The sequence below is a fragment of the Monodelphis domestica genome, chromosome 4 (assembly GCF_027887165.1).
Source record: "Monodelphis domestica isolate mMonDom1 chromosome 4, mMonDom1.pri, whole genome shotgun sequence".
Classification (NCBI taxonomy): Eukaryota; Metazoa; Chordata; class Mammalia; order Didelphimorphia; family Didelphidae; genus Monodelphis; species Monodelphis domestica.
In genome coordinates this window covers 26200978-26219964 of record NC_077230.1, presented here as the reverse complement: position 1 = coordinate 26219964, position 18987 = coordinate 26200978, and the positions used below count along the sequence as shown (strand labels likewise).

Genomic DNA, 18987 nt, shown 5'->3' with positions numbered 1-18987 from the left:
CTCTGTCTGTCTGTCTCTTTCTGTCTGTCTCTCTGTGTCTCTGTCTGTCTTTGTCTCTCACTCTGTCTCTGTCTGTCTCTCTGTGTCTGTCTCTGTGTCTGTCTCTCTGTGTCTGTGTCTGTCTCTATGTCTGTCTCTCTGTCTCCATCTCTCTCTCTCTCTCTCTCTCTCTCTCTCTCTCTCTCTCTCTCTCTGTCTCTGTCTCTGTCTCTGTCTCTGTCTCTGTCTGTCTCTGACTGTCTCTCTCCCTCTCCCTCTCCCTCCCTTCTTCCCTCTCTCTCCCTCCTCCCCCCACCTCTCTCTCTCATCTGGTAATCCATGGTAGAGGAAGTGAATAATGAGAAACTGACAATTTTCATCAGGGTAGTCTGAAGAAATCTTTCTTACCCCATGGAACTAAGTTGCAACCCCAGTGCATTGCAGTCAGGCTACTATCTCTAGTTAGCAATCTGTTTGTGATGGCAGGTCTCACTAGGGTCCTCCATGTAATCAAGAGAGAGAAGGTGGGACAGAGAGGCACAGGGAGAGGTAGAGAGAGAAGAATAGAGACAGGGCTGAAGAGAAGGATCTGGACCTGTGATTTCATTGCTATAGGGAATTCTCAGGGAAAGAAACTCCCTCTACCAAGATAGGGCAACATCTTTTCAACAGAAAACATTGAGACCCACCATATGTCCAGAATCACATAGCTAGTCTGTATTGGAGGTTGGACCCAAGTCTTCCTGGCTTTGAGGCTGCCTCTAGAGGTACTATGGCACTGAGAGGAACATGGTATAACTTAGAAGTCAGAAGAATTCTGTTCTTGACTTGGCTCTGCTGGTAACTAGATAGGTAGGTGGTGTTGGCAAAGTCATATCATTTTCATAAAACTCAGTTTCCCCCTTTATAAAATGGGGTAACAATAATTTTATTTTAAAAAGGAACCTGCATTATATAATCACCTTTAAGTTGCTTTCCAGTTCTAAGATTTTATTCAGTCTTTTGGACTCAAAACCAGCCTCACCACAGGGTAAGTCAGGGCAGTGTAAGGGTTAAAATAGGAGCTTTGACAAAATAAGAGAGCAGCTTTTAATAATTTAAGTTTTAATTAGAATATAGTACAGTTATAAAATGATATTATAGTAGAAAAGAAAACTTCTAGTAGCTTTTAATAATTCACAATATAGAAAGAGAAAGATAGAAAAGAGGAAAGGAAAGAGATTACTAATCTTATACCCTATAAATATACCTAAAATTCCTAATAACTATCTAAAATTTCCTAAAACTGTCTCTAACTGTCTTCTCAGGACAGGTTCTTCTGGCTGGCACTCCATGCCTATCTACTCTACTCTATAAATTATTCACTAACTACCTAACTCCTTAAAATAATAGACAGTCACTACTCACTCCTTCAATCAGTTTTCTATTGCAGCCCAACTGTTAGTAGCCAACTGATAAGAGATCCTAGCCTATGAGACAGATCTCTTGCTCTTTAGAAATCCCTGAAGCAAAAAGCCCTCTAAAGGCTAAAACCAAAAGCCTTTTCAGTAAGCTCAGGCTCCCCATTTATAAACTAGCAACTAAAAGCCAACTACCAGCAACTGACTCCCAATGACCAAGTCACACCCAACAACCAACTTCCCCAGAACTCCAGCCCTAACTGACAGCAACTGATTCTCCTGTCATCAACTGACAGCCTGCAACTAACGCTGGCTTAGCAGGGGTCTTCCCTGTTCCTACTTCCTATCACTGTGGGCTGACTAATCCCTACACATCTCTACAGAAATTAAAGAATTCCTTTTTACAATCACCCCTGTGATCCTTTGGGAGGTCAGTCTCCCTAATGGATCAGTTAAACATATCTAATTTATACTTTTAAAAAATCTCCTAGTTAAAGATGCCTATAACATCACACTAATAGAAAATTAAAATAATAATAAAGGGAAAGAGAAATAAATAAAAGAGAAAGAAAGCAAAACCAAAGGTAGGTAGGTACATTGACAAAAAGCCAACTAGGGACCAATCCCCTTTAGAATAAGAAGTTTACATTCATTAAATGCATTCAACCACCTTCAGTTCAATCAATACTTCCCACAGTTCACTTCAGATCTTCTGATGTAATGTAGGTTTGTTTATGGTATCTTCTTAAAACAGTTCATTTTTCTTGATTCAGGGATTTTAACAAATCCTAAATTACTCTCAAAAGAATCAAATCTTGTATTTTACAATTACAAATTAAAAATAATTACAAATTACAATTACAAATAATACAATCATAAATCTTAGAATTTATACAAATTACTCTATGGAAAATAAGAACCTGGAGATAGAAATTTAAATCTAATAGGCACTACATAAAAAAAATATACAATCTAACAGATACTACATAAAAAAGTATACCATCAATCCCCCCTGAGGCAGGTGTTGACCAATACTTATAACACTTATCATTTATTTATTTCAACTTTTCTCTGTAGTCCTATAAAAGGATAATAATAATAACCATTTCTAAATACAACACATGCCAGTACACATATTTAAAACAAAATACAAATCCTATAATATGATATAAATTATTATACACTTCTCCATTGGCTAATGGATGTCTAAACTCATTCTATTGCAAAATTTAAAAAAAAATTTTAATACTAGTATCATGTGCTTCAAGTATAAGGAAAAATCAAATATCTTAAAAATAAAAATTCTGGAGCTCAATGTTAGTGAAAATAATGTCCAGTTGTCTCTATAGTTTTATCTTCAATTTTTGTGACAGGAAACAATCAATCAGTTTTGATGGAAGGCACCCGTTTTATGTGGGAGCAATATTTTATAGCTGTTGGAGTGGTTAACAACATTTCAAATGGACCTTCCCAGGCCAGCTGAGTTGCCCCTGTGCACTGGAAGTTCTTTATATATATTTCGTCTCCTGGGTTTAGATAATATGTTTCTATTGTTGCTGTTATTTCTATAATTGCTATTATTTCTAAAGTTGTTATTCCTAGAGTTCTCATTATTTCTAACATTTATGTTATTGAGTACCTGGTTCCAGTTTCTACAGTTTAACATTACATGATCCCTTTTTACACAGAAGTAACACATTGGTGTTTGATTTGTGTATTCTTGCAAATGGCCACAGCTCAATTTGTTTTTTCCCTGACAAGTTTCTCTTTAAAACTTTTAATTTCTATCCTTAATGTCTATCTTAAGTCACTAGTCTCCTCATTTTTCTTTTCATGGCTGTTAAATATATAAACTACTACTCTCCTTAATTCTTCAAGGTCCATACTAGCCCAATTCAGAAAATTGGTATTAAAATAATCTTTCACCACTTTACAACAGTTTTTCACAACTGTCTGCTTATTTGTTTGATATTCCTTTCTCTGGCAAGATCCAGGTCTATATATCTACCTCCCAGCTCAATAAGTTTATCTATAAGTTGGGATGGATTCTCATCAGGGTTTTGTTTAATATTTTCAAAATTTGTCCATGTACCAGGTCTATCAGAGCAAACTCTCATTGTGGTTAATAATGCCTCTCTAGCCTGGCATAGTCTTGTGTAATTTTGATCACTGTTGGGGTTCCATTTTGGATCTTGCAAAGGTCAATGAACTGCTCTCCTTCCCTGAGCCTGATTGATAAGAGAGATGATTTTTTTTTTCTCTTTCCATCAAAAAAGCTTGGAGCAAATTTTCTTTTTTTTAATTTTTATTTTATTTGGTCAATTTCAAACATTATTTCTTTGTTACAAAAATCATATTCTATTCCTCCCTCCCCTCCCTCTGCCCTTCCCATTGCCAATGCGCAATTCTACTGGGTATTACATGTGTCCTTGATCAGAACCTATTTCCATGCTGTTGCTGTTCGCACTAGGATGTTCCTTTAGGGTCTATATCCCCAATCACATTCCCCTCAACCCATGTAATCAAGCAGTTGTTTTTCTTTAGTGTTTTTATTCCCACATTTTTTCCTCTGAATGTGGATAGTGTTCTGTCTCATAGATCCCTCTGGGTTGTTCATGATCACTGCATTGCCACTAATGAAGAAGTCCATTACATTTGATTGTACCACAGTGTATCAGGCTCTGTGTACAATGTTCTCCTGGTTCTGTTGGAGCAAATTTTCAATATCAATGGCGAAAAATGAGCTCTAGTTTTTTAATAATCACAGTTGGCTCATCCTAAAAAGACAGGATATTTTGCTTGAATCTCTCAATATCTTGGGATAGGTGAATGGTGTATGATGTCTTAGCAAAATTACATCTCCACTCTTATCAAAGGTGGGTACTTCTTTTAAGGGGAATAGAACTGTAACTGAATTATTTTTGGTCTCCATCTCTTGTTTTCTCATTTGAGTTGCCATAGAATAAGTAATGGATGTAGGCAAGGAAATAGGTTGAATGGAGTTTGGATAGATTTAGAGATAGTTAGAATAGGACAAGGAGTTGAAGTGGTTTTAGTATGAGCAGAATTGTGTGGAGCAGGATCTAATAATGGGAAAATATTGAGAGACAAATCTCTCTTCTTATTCTGAGGATCTTTCAAGCTTTGCTCAAAGCTTTTTATATAAGCCTTGAGATCCCCTAGTCTCTCTTCCAACTTCTTTTTAAGGTCACTCAAGTTATTTTCTAGTTTTTCAAAATGAAGTTTTAGTTCAGCTAACAAATTATCATTTTGTTTTTTTTTTCCTGAAGAGAAATAGGTAAAATGCCAGGTCTCCTATCAGTATAAGTACAGCTAGGAACAATACTATATAAAGCCACTGTGTAACATTCTGTTGGACAATAAGCCATTTTAGATAGACAAGAAATAGCATCACAACTTGAACTAGGCTACTCAGAATCGTAATCTAATTGTTAATTTTGTTTGCAGTTCTACTTTATGTCAGTATATGGCACTGTTTAACATAAAGGATCAACAGCTGTAACAGAATTAACTACTAAGAACTTGACTTAGGGATAGTTTCAGTAAAAAGTGAGGGAAATGATCAGAAGCTTGTGGGTTCAAGTCCTATCTGGGTCACCAATTATTTGTAAGGGTTAAAATAGGGGGTTTGACAAAATAAGAGAGCAGTTTTTAATGATTTAAATTTTTAATGAGAATATAGTAGAGTTGTAAAATAACATTCTACTATTAAGTCAGAAAAAAGAAAACTAGTAGCTTTTAACAACTAACTAACTAACTAACTAACTATATATATATATTTCTTGTCTATCTAAAATGGCTTATTGTCCAACAGTACTTATACTGATAGGAGATATGTATATATATATATATATATATATATATATATATAGAGAGAGAGAGAGAGAGAGAGAGAGAGAGAGAGAGAGAGAGAGAGAGAGAGAGATTGCTATCTTATACCCCATAAATATACCTAAAATTCCTAATAACTATCTAAAATTTCCTAAAACTGTCTCTGTCTTCTCAGGACAGGTTCTTCTGGCTGGCACTCCATGTCTATCTACTCTACTCTATAAATTATTCACTAACTACCTAACTCCTTAAAATAATAGACAGCCACCACTCACTCACTCCTTCAATCAGTTTTCTATTGCAGCCCAACTGTTAGTAGTCAACTGACAAGAGGTCCTGGCCTATGAGACAGATCTCCTGGTCTTTAGAAATCCCTGAGGCAAAAAGCCCTCTAAAGGCTAAAGCCACAAGCCTTCTCAGTAAGCTCAGACCTGCCTTTATATTCCAGCAACTAAAAACCAACCCACACTACCAGCAACCAATCCCCAATGACCAACTCACACCCAGCAGCCAACTTTTCCAGAACTCCAGCCCTAACTAATCAGCAACTGAATCACAAACTGTCATTAACTGATAGCCTGCAAATAACACTGTCTCAGCAGGGGTCTACCCAGTTCCTACTTCCTGTCACTGTGGGCTGGTTAATCCCTACCCATCTCTATGGTAGGAGGACTAAAGAAATTAAGGAATTCCTTTTTTATAGGCAGTGTAGAAGAGGGGCAAGTAGACTAGAACTCGAGTCTTCTAACTTTTTTTTTCTAATGATCTCCCAAGTATATCAGGTAGAAATGGTCTTTATATGGACTGGCTTCAGTAAGGTGAACCATTATTCACACCTGCTAAAGTCAATATGTATTTGTCCCATTCGACTGTGAATTCCTTGAGGACAGAAATTTTATTGTTTGTTTGTTTTGCTTTTTTTTCCCCCTGTCTTTATTTCTTAGAACTTAGCACGGAGCCTGGCACACAGTAGAAACTTAGTAAATGCTTGTTGACTGACTTATGAAAAATATTTTCACTCCCTTTCTGGTAATGGGGGAAGAAGCTATGTCCGCAGGGAAGTATGCTCCTCTGGATAAAACCTCAAAAACCACATATGTCCAGTAGCTTTCTCTTTGAGTTCTTTGGATATATTTTTGGGACTTTTTTGGTCCTTGACGGTACCAAATAGGACCAAAGAGTGATTGACATACTGTTCTAGGCCAGTTGCTTTGAAGACTTAGTGACTTGGTCATTTTATTTCTTTTTTAAAAATCAAATGTATCTTTTTTTACATTTGTTTTCCAACATCTTGAATCCAAAATGACTCAGTTAAATAACATTTGTAAAGTGCTTAGCATAGTGCCTGGCACTATGTATGTAGGTTCTAAATAATAACTAATTATGGTTATTATTATTGTTGTTGTTGTTTTCACCTTTATATAACTGAAAGATTCAAAAGGACCTTTATTTTATTACTATGGACCCTCCATCCACCAAAGCACTCTGAAATTCTTTCACACTACTGACTATTTACTACTCAGAAAGTTTTGTGAGATTCTAAGGGGAAGGGAATAATCTAACACCAAGATTTTGTTAACAAGCTCATCCCTGCTCGACATGACTGGTTTGGGGATGACAGATGTACCCATTTCCAAGAGCATACTCAAAGACTTTTTTCCACTTTCTAGAATCAAGGCTTCTATTCCATTGTAATAACCCTCAGATCTCCCAGGATCATCTCCATTCCCCAAGAGTTTACCAGAGTAGGATTTCACTAAGATTTTCCTACCTTTGTCCCTTAAATGTCCAGACATATCATTTAGTATTTTATCTTATTTTTAAACCCTTACCTTCCGTCTTAGATTTGATACTAGGTATCAGTTCCAAGGCAAAAGAGTGGTAAGGGCTAGGCAACTGTGGTGAAGTGACTTCCCCAGGGTCACACAGCTGGGTGGTATCTGAGGTCAGACTTGAACCCAAGACCTGTTGCCTCCAGGTCTGACTTTCTATCCACTGGACCACCTATACAATCCTAATATTTTAAACCAGACCCCAAAGGAATCCCTCTTATAACTTTCAACCATATCCATAATTTAAACTCTCCACCAAACCAAGTAGTTTTTTTCTTCAAGACTATGGGGTTCATTATCATGGAAAGGACAGACCATAGAAAATAATAATTTAAATTGTGGGATGGTTTATGTCTGTATAAATATTAAGTAGTTCCTCATCACTAACTTTTAAGCCATGTGGAGTCAGGGTCCATGATGAGTAAATTCAAATTTTACTGATTCTGTGTCCTACACAGTAGGCATTCAATGAACCTTCAACCTCTAGAACTTCTGTATTTGCTCAAATACTGTGTTTTGTAAATACAAGATGTAGCATCCAAAATAGGGCAATGAAACATTTTTTTTATTGTGGATATAATGTAATTTTTTCCCTTATGAAGTGTTATACTGTGCATTTTCTTGATTTTATCTTGAAAATACTGTATAACTATTAAATAGTAGTTTACATACTTTATTGAACTTTACCAAGAGTTTTAAATATTAAAAGTTTGAACAGTAAATTATAAATATTCCTTGAAATACATCCAAAGGTCATTAGGTAATGAGAAAAGTCATTTAGTTCTCACTCTTCTCCCCAAGTGGTTACTTTACCTTTTGCATTGTATGTCTTAAATGGATTCCTTTCTATGAAGAGAATCATTACTTTGATCACAGAAAACATGGGGCATAGAATTAATTTGTGCTGAATTACAATTTCCTCCAAACAAACCACCTGTCACCAGATCAAAATGATGAGGAAAATGATATTTACCAATGACGATGACAGTAGTGTGACTAAGAAAATAAAAATACTACAGATCCAATATGTGATATTAACATTTTTTGTTACATTTGAAATCTTTTCATATAGCTAAGAAATTCTACTAAAGATAAAATAGGAAAAAGTGTCATGACTGTTGGCTAGAGAACGTACATATATACATCTACATATATACAAATAGATATAGATGTATATAGGGATGTGTATAGTCATGCTTATAAATATACAGTGCCATAAATATACATATAGTGTTATAAATACAAAAATATTATAAATATATAGTGTGATATATACATATATGTGTGTATATATATAGAGAGAGAGACAGAGAGAGAGAGAGAGAGGGAGGGAGGGAGGAGGAAGGCAAAGAAGGAGGGAGGGAGGTTATTATCAGTTGTTTCAGTTGTATTTGACTTCATTACTCCATTTGGGGTTTTCTTGGCAAAGATACTGGAATGATTTGCCATTTCCTTCTCCAGCTTCTTTGACAGATGAGGAAACTGAGTCAAACAGGGTTAAGTGGCTTATCTGGGGTCACATAGCTAGTAAGTGTTTTAGGACAGATTTTAATTCAGGGAGATGAGTCTTCCTGACTACAAGCCCAGCACTATCCACTATGCCATTTAGCTGATATATTTGTAGGTATTTTATATACATATCTTAACATATATTAAGACATCCCTATATTTTATGATATATTCATATATGTACATATATTTCATATGTCATATGTCCATATGCAAATATGTGAATATCTTGGCTCACAATTTTTTACAAAACCTATTATTATTTCACTGATGTAGGAAACTCCTGGTAAGGAAACTCCATTTATTATAATATATTGTTAACTGTTCTGCAACTCTATGGCAATGACCTTAGATGGTTACCCAGGGAACACTGGAACATTATATGAATTTCCCCAGCTTATATAACCAGTTGACTTTAGGAATAGGATTTGAACCCAAGGCTTCTTGACTCTGAAACTAGCTCTCTTTCTGCTGAAGGACACTGTCTTTTATAGCTTTTGATCATATCTAAATAAAATATTCAATTCCATTCAATGAACATATAATGATGTAAATGGTGTAATCTCAACCTTGTGGAATTTACAATTTACTGCATGGGACCAGGGTCAGGGAGGAAGTAATGGTGCTATGTATACAAGTGTACGTATAGGAATCAAGGGATAATAACAATTGTTGGCGTGTATATATTGCTTTAAGATTTGCAAAGCATTTGATGTGTTTTCTCATTTTTTCCTTCACAACAATTGTTCGAGGTAAATCCTATTATCCCTATTCTACAGACGAAGAAACAGAAATTTAGGGAGGTTTAGTGACTTATCCAAAGTCCCATAGCTACTAAAATGTCTGAGACAGTAATCAAAGTCAGGTCTTCCTGTCTCCTACTCTAATGCTCTTTTCATTGTTGCTTGGGAGCAAAGGAAAAGTCCAAATGAAATGCTCAAAAAAGATTTGTGAAGAGAGATTACTTTCAGCTGGGAAGATGAGAGATGACTGCAGAAAAAGTTGTATTTTAAAGGAAGGCAAGAAGGATTAAAAAAGAATAAAGAAATAAGTATTTATCTATTCCTACTATGTGGCAGGTACTGTGCTAAAGTCTTTACAAATATGATCTCAAGGGTCCCTGAAAGGCATAGATGGAGCCATCCATGGGGTATAGCATGAAAAAAATGCAGAGATAGGATATGACTTATGAAGTTCAAAGAAGAGTTGGCAAACCACTAGAAGATAGTCTATAAGAAGGGGAATCACATGAAATGAAGTTGGAATTATAGATTGGTGTTGGATTCTGAAAACCCTTAAGTTTGGGGTATTTTATCCTAGGAGTAATATGGAGTAGGGGCAGCTAGAAGGCACAGTAGATAGAGTGCCAAGTCTGAAGTCGAGACTCAGCTGTGTGACCCTGAACAAGTCACTTAGCCCTGTTTGTCTCAGTTTCCTCATCAGTAAAAAAGAAGGAAATGGCAAATTACTCCAGTATCTCTGCCAAGAAAATCCTAAGTAGTCAGACACAATTGAAAACCACCAACCAATATGGATTCACCACTCTCTAACCATCTTCTCACTTCACCTTCTGAAGGTGTTTAAACTGGGCAATGATTCTACTTACTTAGTAAAATTTTATTTTCTTTCTCTCAAATTTGTTTCTTATTTTAACAAGCATTTATTTCCTCTTCCAACTATGTACTGCCCCTCATTGAATGACAGCAATAAAACCTCATAAAAAACACACATAGGGCAAAAATGTCCTCTCATTCTAGATGTTCAGATGATTGCCTCATTTTGTTTTTTTGGCAGGAGGCAGGTGTCACGATTCATCTGTAGACCTCTGAACTCATGGTATATCATAGCACAAAGTCTTTTGAAACAGTTTTACTCATAATATCATTGTATAAATTGTTCTATCTCTGCTCACTTCACTCCAGGAATTTATGGAGGCCTTCCTAGTTTCTTCTGGAACTGTCCATCTTATCATTTCTTGTGGCATTGTGACATACAGTTTGGTTAGTCATTCCCCAATAGGTAGATACCCCTTTGTTTCCATTTTGGGACTACTGCAATAACTTAAAAAGATAGTCTGAATGATGGTAGTGTGGATGGATATAAGGGATGAATTTAATAGATGCTAAAGGAGGGGAGGAGGACTTGGAAAATGAGGGAATAAATAAAGTATAAGGTGACTTTAAAATTTTGAATTTAGGTGACTGGGTAGATGGTACCATCTACTCATCAACAGAAATGGGTAAGTTTTGAAAAGAGAGAATTTTGAATTTTGTTCATGATTCAATGAAGAATATGGATTCAATAGGGTATATAATGAGTTTGAGATTATGATGGGAAGAATCAGGTAGAGATGTTCTGTGTGAGTCACAGAGAAGGCATAAAGGTAAGTTTCCTGAGGGTGGTGTCCTAGGTTAGTATAGACAGGAGCCCAGTTTCTGCTATCCCTATGTTGTTGAATTGAACTAAATTGTTAACTCAAGAATAAGTTGTTGTCTCCTCTTAAAAATCTATATTTTCAATATAGGGAACCCATGACTTCCAGAAGTAGACACTATGTTTTTATGGCTCTAATAGAAAGGAAGTGCTTCCTTACATCAAACTTAAATTTACCCCTTTCCTAATTCTGTCCTTTGGGGCCAAATGGAACAAGATGAATCTCCCTTTCACATAACAGCTCTTATAAGACCTGAATGTAGTTATCACACTCCCTCTAGGACTTCTTCTTCAGGATACATATTCTTGTAATTCTAGTTCATAGTCTTCAGTTCCTTCAACAACTTGATAGGGATGTTCTAGGTATACTCCAATTTGGCATGTTCCTTCCTCAACTATGATACCTAGAGCTGGAACCTTCAATACCCACAATGCAGCCTAACTTTTCTTTAGTAATTTTTGCCTCCTTTGACATACTATTGATTCATATTAAGCTTACCACAATTAAAACATCCAGATTTTTTTTCATAGATTTGTCTAGCTACATCTTGAAGCAGCTGGTAGCATAGTAAATAAATCACTTGCCCTAGATTCAGTTCAAATCCAGCCTCAGACACTTAGTAGCTATGTGATACTGGGCAAGTCACTTAACTTCTTTCTGTCTCAGTTTCCTCAAATGTAAAATGAGGATAATGATAGCATTTACTTCCCAGAGTTTTTGTGAGGATCAGATGAGATAATATTTGTAGCTTTTAGCACAGTGAATGTCACATAGCAGGCACCTGATCAATTGTTGTGTCATTCCTTCTACATCTTCCCCTACATCTTCCAATCCTGGGGTCTCCAGTCACTTAATGTTCACCACTTTCTCATAGAAGTCTCCATTGTAACTACAGAAAAGGGAAGAAGAAATATAAAGAGAGTGGTACAATACACAGAGAACATTCTTAACCTATGGTGAACTTCCTGTCCCAGATCACACATGGGCAGGTCTTCCTTTTCTTTCTTGGTTCAGCCTTGTTTCTAGTGGTGGACTTTACAAATTATCATCCACAGGTCTCCATCTGTCAGAGTCCAGCTCCAGAAACAGCTCATGGGTTGCCCGAACCGGGGTGAGGAAGATAATATCTGGGATTACAAGAGAGTCTGTGCTGTCAAAGAACCACTCAGACAGATCTCTTTGAGCAGTGATAAAGTTTAATGAGTTGGGGTACACAATTTATAGGGTAAATTACATAGGTTAAGGAATTAGGTAAACCTTTTGCAAGAACAATGGTTAGCAATGATTTACAAAATGAAGACAATGGATTTAGAATACCTCAGTGGTTCTAAACAGAGTTTTCTATAGGATAATAATTCAATATGTCAATGTGTAACTATCTAACAGAGTTTCTCATAGAATTCTTGCACCAGTAATCTCTTGGAAAGACATATAGTATTTGTGAAGGGGTTGGATTAAGTTCTTATTCTGGGAGAGAGGGGGGAAGCTTTGTATCTGGCTCTAGCTAGCTGATAGCTGTGATTTTACTGGGGTCTATTCTCACTACTGGGGGCTACACCCATCTTTGGAAGGCTTTCCAGTTTTTAGGGTCTCTACTTAGATGAGAAAGGGAATGTAGAAGAACACATTACATTTATTCTTTGATGTTCCTATGTTATTTAAGGTCATGGTGACAGAAAAGTGAATGTAAAGTTCTTTAAATCCTAATGGAAATTTTAATAACAAATTAAGAGTAATCCCTTCAATTGGGTATATGTAGTCACAGACATTAATGAGGTTTCTAGGCCTCTCAGTAGTTACATTTAGTACAGAAAAAAAAGATTCAGTGCTAAATGTCAATTCAATTACATGTGATATAAAAAATTAAAAATATTGGTATGAAATATTCAGAATCACATTTTTAATCACAGCTGGGGAATATTATAAAATGGCTATAACCCAAATCACGTTTGTACAAAATCTTGAGTTCCCTGGGTAACATTCCTATGTGACTACTTGAAACCTCTGTTGATTTTTTATTTTTTGGTTTCAGTGTTGTTCAACACGCATACGGAGACAACTGGACCGGAACCTCACCTTTCATAAAATGGTGGCATGGATGATTGCCCTTCACACTGGTGAGATTTTTGAGAACCTTTTAACTTTAGACTTTATGAAACTGGAGGAATGAAGGTTTTCTACATTCTTTAGAATATTTGGTTAGTCTCTCAGGTAAGGGTAGCTTTTATAAGTAATGTCAGATCTGAGAGAGTTGTGTTCCTTTCCTCAAAATAGTCAACCTTTTCCCTACAATTCTGCCATCAGACAGCCATTCCTTTAGCTTTTAAAAGATTTTCACTTTTAAGAGGAAATATTTCTTTGGGAAAAGTGTAATCTTAGAACCCCAAAGTCCTGCCTGACCCATAAGTAAGGAAGATGAGAGAGTAGGGGATGTATATAATAGCTTTCAGAAACCAAGAATGATAGAGCTGGAAGGATCTGTTCTACTTGTAGGGTCTCAGAATTCAAGATTTATATCTAAAATGGAAATCACAGACCATCTAGACCCAACTCTTCTCTCTCCATTTTATAGATAAGGAAACTGAGACTCACAGGATTTAAATGACTTGCCCAGAGTCACACAATTAGTAGCTGAGCCTGAACTAGATTACCTTCTTACTCACAGTTTCGGAGTGCTCTTTACCCTAAGCCAGCTGGCTTTCTGTGGAAGATCTCTAGAGATGTGCCCCCTTCTCCCTCTTCCAGCATGCCTGCCACCCTCTATATAATATAGTAATGGGTTCATTCTTGGGTATTTTTCCTAATAGAAATTTGCAAAGTATTCACTGTTGGTTTTTTTAAAATATCATTTTCTCTTCTCACTTCCTCAGCAATTCATACCATTGCTCATCTCTTTAATGTGGAGTGGTTGGTGAATGCCAAGTCCAAACTTCATTCTGATAATTATTCAATTGCTCTCTCTGTTTTCGAAGATAATCCAAGCAGTGGCCAAACTTATATTAATTTTGTTGAAAAGTCATACAAGGTAAGCATCCCTGTTTCTTTACCAATGTTAAAATGGAGACTATTGATTGGGATTGAGTATTGGGTCCCAAACTATGGAGGACTGTACTCAGCCCCTTCCCACAAAAAAGAAAGTATCTCATTGTTTCTTATCTAGACAGTAAGAGTAGAATGTGGTAAAAACTTAGAGGGACAGGAGAACTTTGTGGGTAGAATGGCTACTAGTGAGGGGTGTGTGGGGCTAGTTGTGGGAGGGGGAAACAAAAAAAGATACTCTTTATGTGACTGCACCTGTGCATTGTTCAGGCTGTCTTAAGGGACCCTTTTATTATTTATTTATTTCTAATAAAAATTTTAAATTAATTTAGAATATTTTCCCAAAATTATATGATTCATGTTCTTTCTCTCCCCTCCTCCCCCCACCCCATGTAAGGGACCCTTTTAGAAGTTCAAATGATTTAGAAAAGGAAAAAGCACAGATTATGCCCCAATTAAAAACACCTTTGTTGTTGGTTTTCATGGATCAGAACAAGATTAGTTTACTTTTTTGCTTGTTTTCTGTTACTATGCAATACCCTTCCTCCAAAGAAAAACAACAAAGAACCTCAGCATATAAAACAATTTTTGGAGGTGCAGTTGGTTTGGCATAACCCAGGATCTAAAGGAAGGCTCTTCCTCCCTTCCTTTACTTATTCATGCAAGCATTCATTAAAATAATTAAGGCTCTCTTTGCAAAGCACTTTATTAATTCCTTGATAGGATGGGGTAAAGAGGTGGATAATAAACCATTATCCTCTTAGAATTTGCAGTCTGTTAGAAGACTTAAATCCATATAACTAGAAGGGCCTTTTCTTGTGACTCTCACTTCAGAAGGGAATTGGCCAAAATACATGTGAAAAGTTAAAATGTAATGTTTTATTTCAAATCAAGAAAAGTGGGGAGAGAAAAAGCCTCAGTGGCCTCCAGAGCAATCATCAATCTGCATTTTTTCATTGTTAAACTCATTATAAAAAGATTTTCAGTTTAGCGATAAGAAGCTTTTCCTCTTCTCTCATCTTCTTTTCTTTCCTCTTTTTCAAATAACACAAGGTTTACAAAGGAAAAAAAATGAGTGAGTTGAATAGGCTTAAGAGTGTAGGACCTTAGGCCAACCCCAGGTGATAAATTTTCATCCCCAGTTTTCTCCCCATTTCCTTTGCTAATTCATAACCACACAGGATTTTCTCCTTGTATTTTATAGAACCCTGAAGGTGCCCTATATGTGGCTTTCACTTACTTAGCTGGCCTCACTGGCGTAATTATTACATTATGTCTCATATTGATCATAACCTCCTCTACCAAAACAATCCGGAGGTCTTACTTTGAAGTTTTTTGGTTCACTCATCACCTCTTTGTCATCTTCTTCATTGGTCTCGCCATCCATGGAGCTGGGTGAGTAATGACATAACTACAGTGCCTGTCTGAGAATTATTTGTTTGAATATCTATGGTAAAAGATGGTGAGAGGACCACTGAACTCCCAGTATCGGTCTACATTTACTGCTGTGATGTGGGGTTTTAATAGTTAGCTTGATTGAGAATATACTGGAAAGAGTACCAGACGGATACTGGCAAGAGTTGGATCTGAGTCCTGGCTCTGATACTGACTAGCCTTTGACCCTAGTCAAATAACTTATCCTTTATCAGTTTCAATACACTCATCTGTAAAATGGGAATAGAGGCAGCGTAGTACAAGGCACAGAGTGCTGGGCTTAGAGTAAAACATGGGTTCTGATACTGGTGGTGTAACCCTGAGGATGCCAGTATTTATCCACCAAATAAAAGACAGGCGAAGGTCTCCATTGGTGAATTCTTCCAACATGGGAATTTTCCTACATTCATGAAGTCACACCCTGGACTACTCTACTTCCTATCCTAATCCTACCTACTTCTTATGGCTGTGAGGAGCAGATTTGGTCAACTTTAAAGTGCCAAATAAAGAGAATGTATTATTGATGAAGTTTGAAATTCAATTGAAACACTTATTAAACAAACACTCTACAAATACTATGCCCAAAGTACTCTGCTAGTTATTGAGCATAAAAAGATGGGGGGGGAGTTTCTCCCCTTAAAGAGATTAGAATAACAGTCCAGTTTCTGAAATTCCATTTCATATATTGGCACATCTGGAGTTTGCTTATTTCAAACTTGACCCCATAACAGGATAAGTGAGTCTCTTTTCAGCTCAATGAACAGAGTGTTGATGGGAGTTTAGAAAACACTGACTGTGTTCCCTTGTCTTATTCAAAAGAAGTTAGGTTGAAAGTTAGGGTGTAAATCGTGGTTGTGGGTCAGTGAGTCTGACTTTTTATTAGAAATCCTCTTTTGTGTAAGCTTCCTTTTTTTAAACTGTTTTTCATTGAAAGCCACCTCCCTACCTACAAAGAGAGGGAGTCAGACTGGGTCCACCTCAGTGGGCAGGCAGCTATAGTGAGATTATAGGAAGATGGGGAAAGAGCAGAGTTCTTCTGTCAAAAAGAAAGCATGACCCAGGGTGTAAAAAGGAGAAGGTGGGAAAAAAGAGGAAGAGAGAAAAGGGGAGGAGTGGCCAGATTAGGCAATTGTTTCCGAAGGACTGTATCTCTCAGTGTTCCCTGGCTAAAGGAGCAAGGGTAAAACTGCTCCAAAGAGGAACAGCCTGTGAGTTCTCCAACATTGGAAGCCTTAGATAAAATAGATGCATGCATAAATATTTGAAATAAAAGTGACATGAAAGGCCAGTTAGGCAAAACTCCTCATTTTGCAGATGAGGAAATTGATGCCTGGGCAGGTACAGGAGGGTAGAAAGTGACTGTCCGAAGGTCACACAGTGAGTTAAATTCCAGTCTAGAAGCTACATTTTCCTGATTCTTATGGCTAGTGCCATAAAGTGTCTCTAAATGGAATGGGTTGACCACTTGTCTGGAATGACATAGAAAGGATTCCTTACTTAGAGATGAAATCGACCAAATGTCCTTCAAGGTCCCTTTTAAAGGAATGTCTAAAAATGTTCTCCTCTCTATACCACAGAAGGAGCAGCACTAGGTAACCTTCAGATGTATAGAGAAACTCAGATTTCTTCTATGAATTTCATAAATGATAGAATAGATCATACAACCACCATCTAGAAGTTCTTTTGCAGAAAACAAATGAATTTGTCTTCATTGTGATTAAAAACTATCCCCTCATAATTGGGAATATTGAAAGAAATGTAATTCACAGTCAATTCTTATTTATTCATAATCATCTTGACACTCAGCTTTTTTAAAATTCTTACTTTCAGTCTTAGAATCAATACTAGGTATCAGTCCCAAGGCAGAAGAGTAGAAAGGGCTAAGCAATTGGGGTTAAGTGACTTGCCCAGGGTCACACAGCTAGGAAGTATCTAAGGCCAGAATTGAACCTAGGACTTCCCATTTCTAGACCTGACTCTATCTATTGAGTCACCTAGCTGCCTCCTAGTCCATTCAGTTTTATAATCTAAGCATTATCCTCATCTTTTCACATTTCCTCAATCCCTGTACCCAAACAATAACCTAGTATTGTTTTTTATGCCTCAACAATATCTCCAGCATCCATCTCCTTCCCTCAATAACAGAGTCGCCATCTTGGTTCAGGCTTTCATCATGTCTTTCCTAGACTACGGCTCTAACCTACTATTTGACCTTCCTTTATCCCAAATCTCCCCCTCCCCAAACCAAAGGCATAATCTTAAACCACAAATCCAGCTATGCCACTCCTTTATTTGAAAAGCTCATTGCTTATGGGATCAAATTCAAAATCTTCTGTCGTTTAAATCCCTTTATGTTCTGGCTCCAGCCTACCTTTAGGAACTTATTGCATGTTATTTTTCTTTACATTCTATACATTCCAGTCAAATTGGCATACTGGTTATCCCTCAAATAGAATATCCTAATCTCCCTTTTTTGCTTCCTTGATCAGTCTGTCTTCCATGCCTGGGATGGATTTAACTCTCTCTTCACAACCGGCCTCTTAGAATCCCTTAGTATCCTTCAAAACTCAATTCAATTTTACCTCCTACATAAAAGTTTTCCCAATTTCTCTCAATTGCTATGCCTCCCTCAAATGACTTTGCACATACTATATATTGACTTATAAGTATACATATTATTTATTTTGATTTAGTCTCATCTTGGGGATGGGAGCTATGTGAGTTTTGTATTTTGTATTTGTATTTGTATTTTCTGACCCAATTCCTACTATGTTTTGCCTTTTTTTCTAAAGCAGGACTGTGAATCGTTGGTCTAGGGAACTTCCAGTGGGGAAATTCTCTCTGACAATGCAGATTAGCACCTGCTCTGAAACATATAGTCTTAGTTGTTTAGAACACTTGGAGAATAAGTGACTTTCTTCCCAAGTTAATATGTCTCAAATGCTGGCCTTGAACCCAAGACTTCCTGACTCTGAGGCCACCTTGATGCTACACTAGGCTGTCTTTCTTGAAATACAGTAGGCACTAAATATATGCTGGTTTATTGACCAATGGGTGGTATCCAAGGGAAAGGAAATAATTAACATGATGACAAAGAGCAAATCACTTTTATATTTACATATATAGTGAACCAAGGTGTGATAGAAAGAACTCTTGTTTTAGTTATTTTTTTTTTTACCAGAACCTTAATAAGGGTTGCACCACTTACTGGCTATGTGTTATTAGACAATTCTTTTAACCTCTCTTCTCCCTCGATTTCCTCAACACCTTTCCTGCCTATGTCATAGGGTTGTGGTGACAATCCAAGGAGATAAAACAGCTGAAAGCATTTGTGAATTATAATGCTCTACGCAAACATAAATTATTGTCATTGAGGAAAATGAAGATGATGAACTAGCACGCAGACTAGACTCACAACCTCTTCCGTCCAGAACACAGTCAAAATTGTCTGGATTTGATCTTTTATCTGACCCTAGTTTCTCCACCCCAACCAGATCTCCCTGATATA

General features: G+C 36.7%; 1 protein-coding gene across 1 annotated transcript in view; it reads left to right on the top strand.

Moving 5' to 3' along the window:
- Window positions 1-18987, top strand: part of LOC100017914 (cytochrome b-245 heavy chain) — a 51468-nt gene that overhangs the window by 10101 nt on the left and 22380 nt on the right. The window contains exons 4-6 of the mRNA XM_001367018.3: window positions 13039-13123; window positions 13877-14031; window positions 15250-15440. Coding sequence (XP_001367055.1) covers window positions 13039-13123; window positions 13877-14031; window positions 15250-15440 — 431 coding nt within the window. The remainder of the gene's footprint in view (window positions 1-13038; window positions 13124-13876; window positions 14032-15249; window positions 15441-18987) is intronic.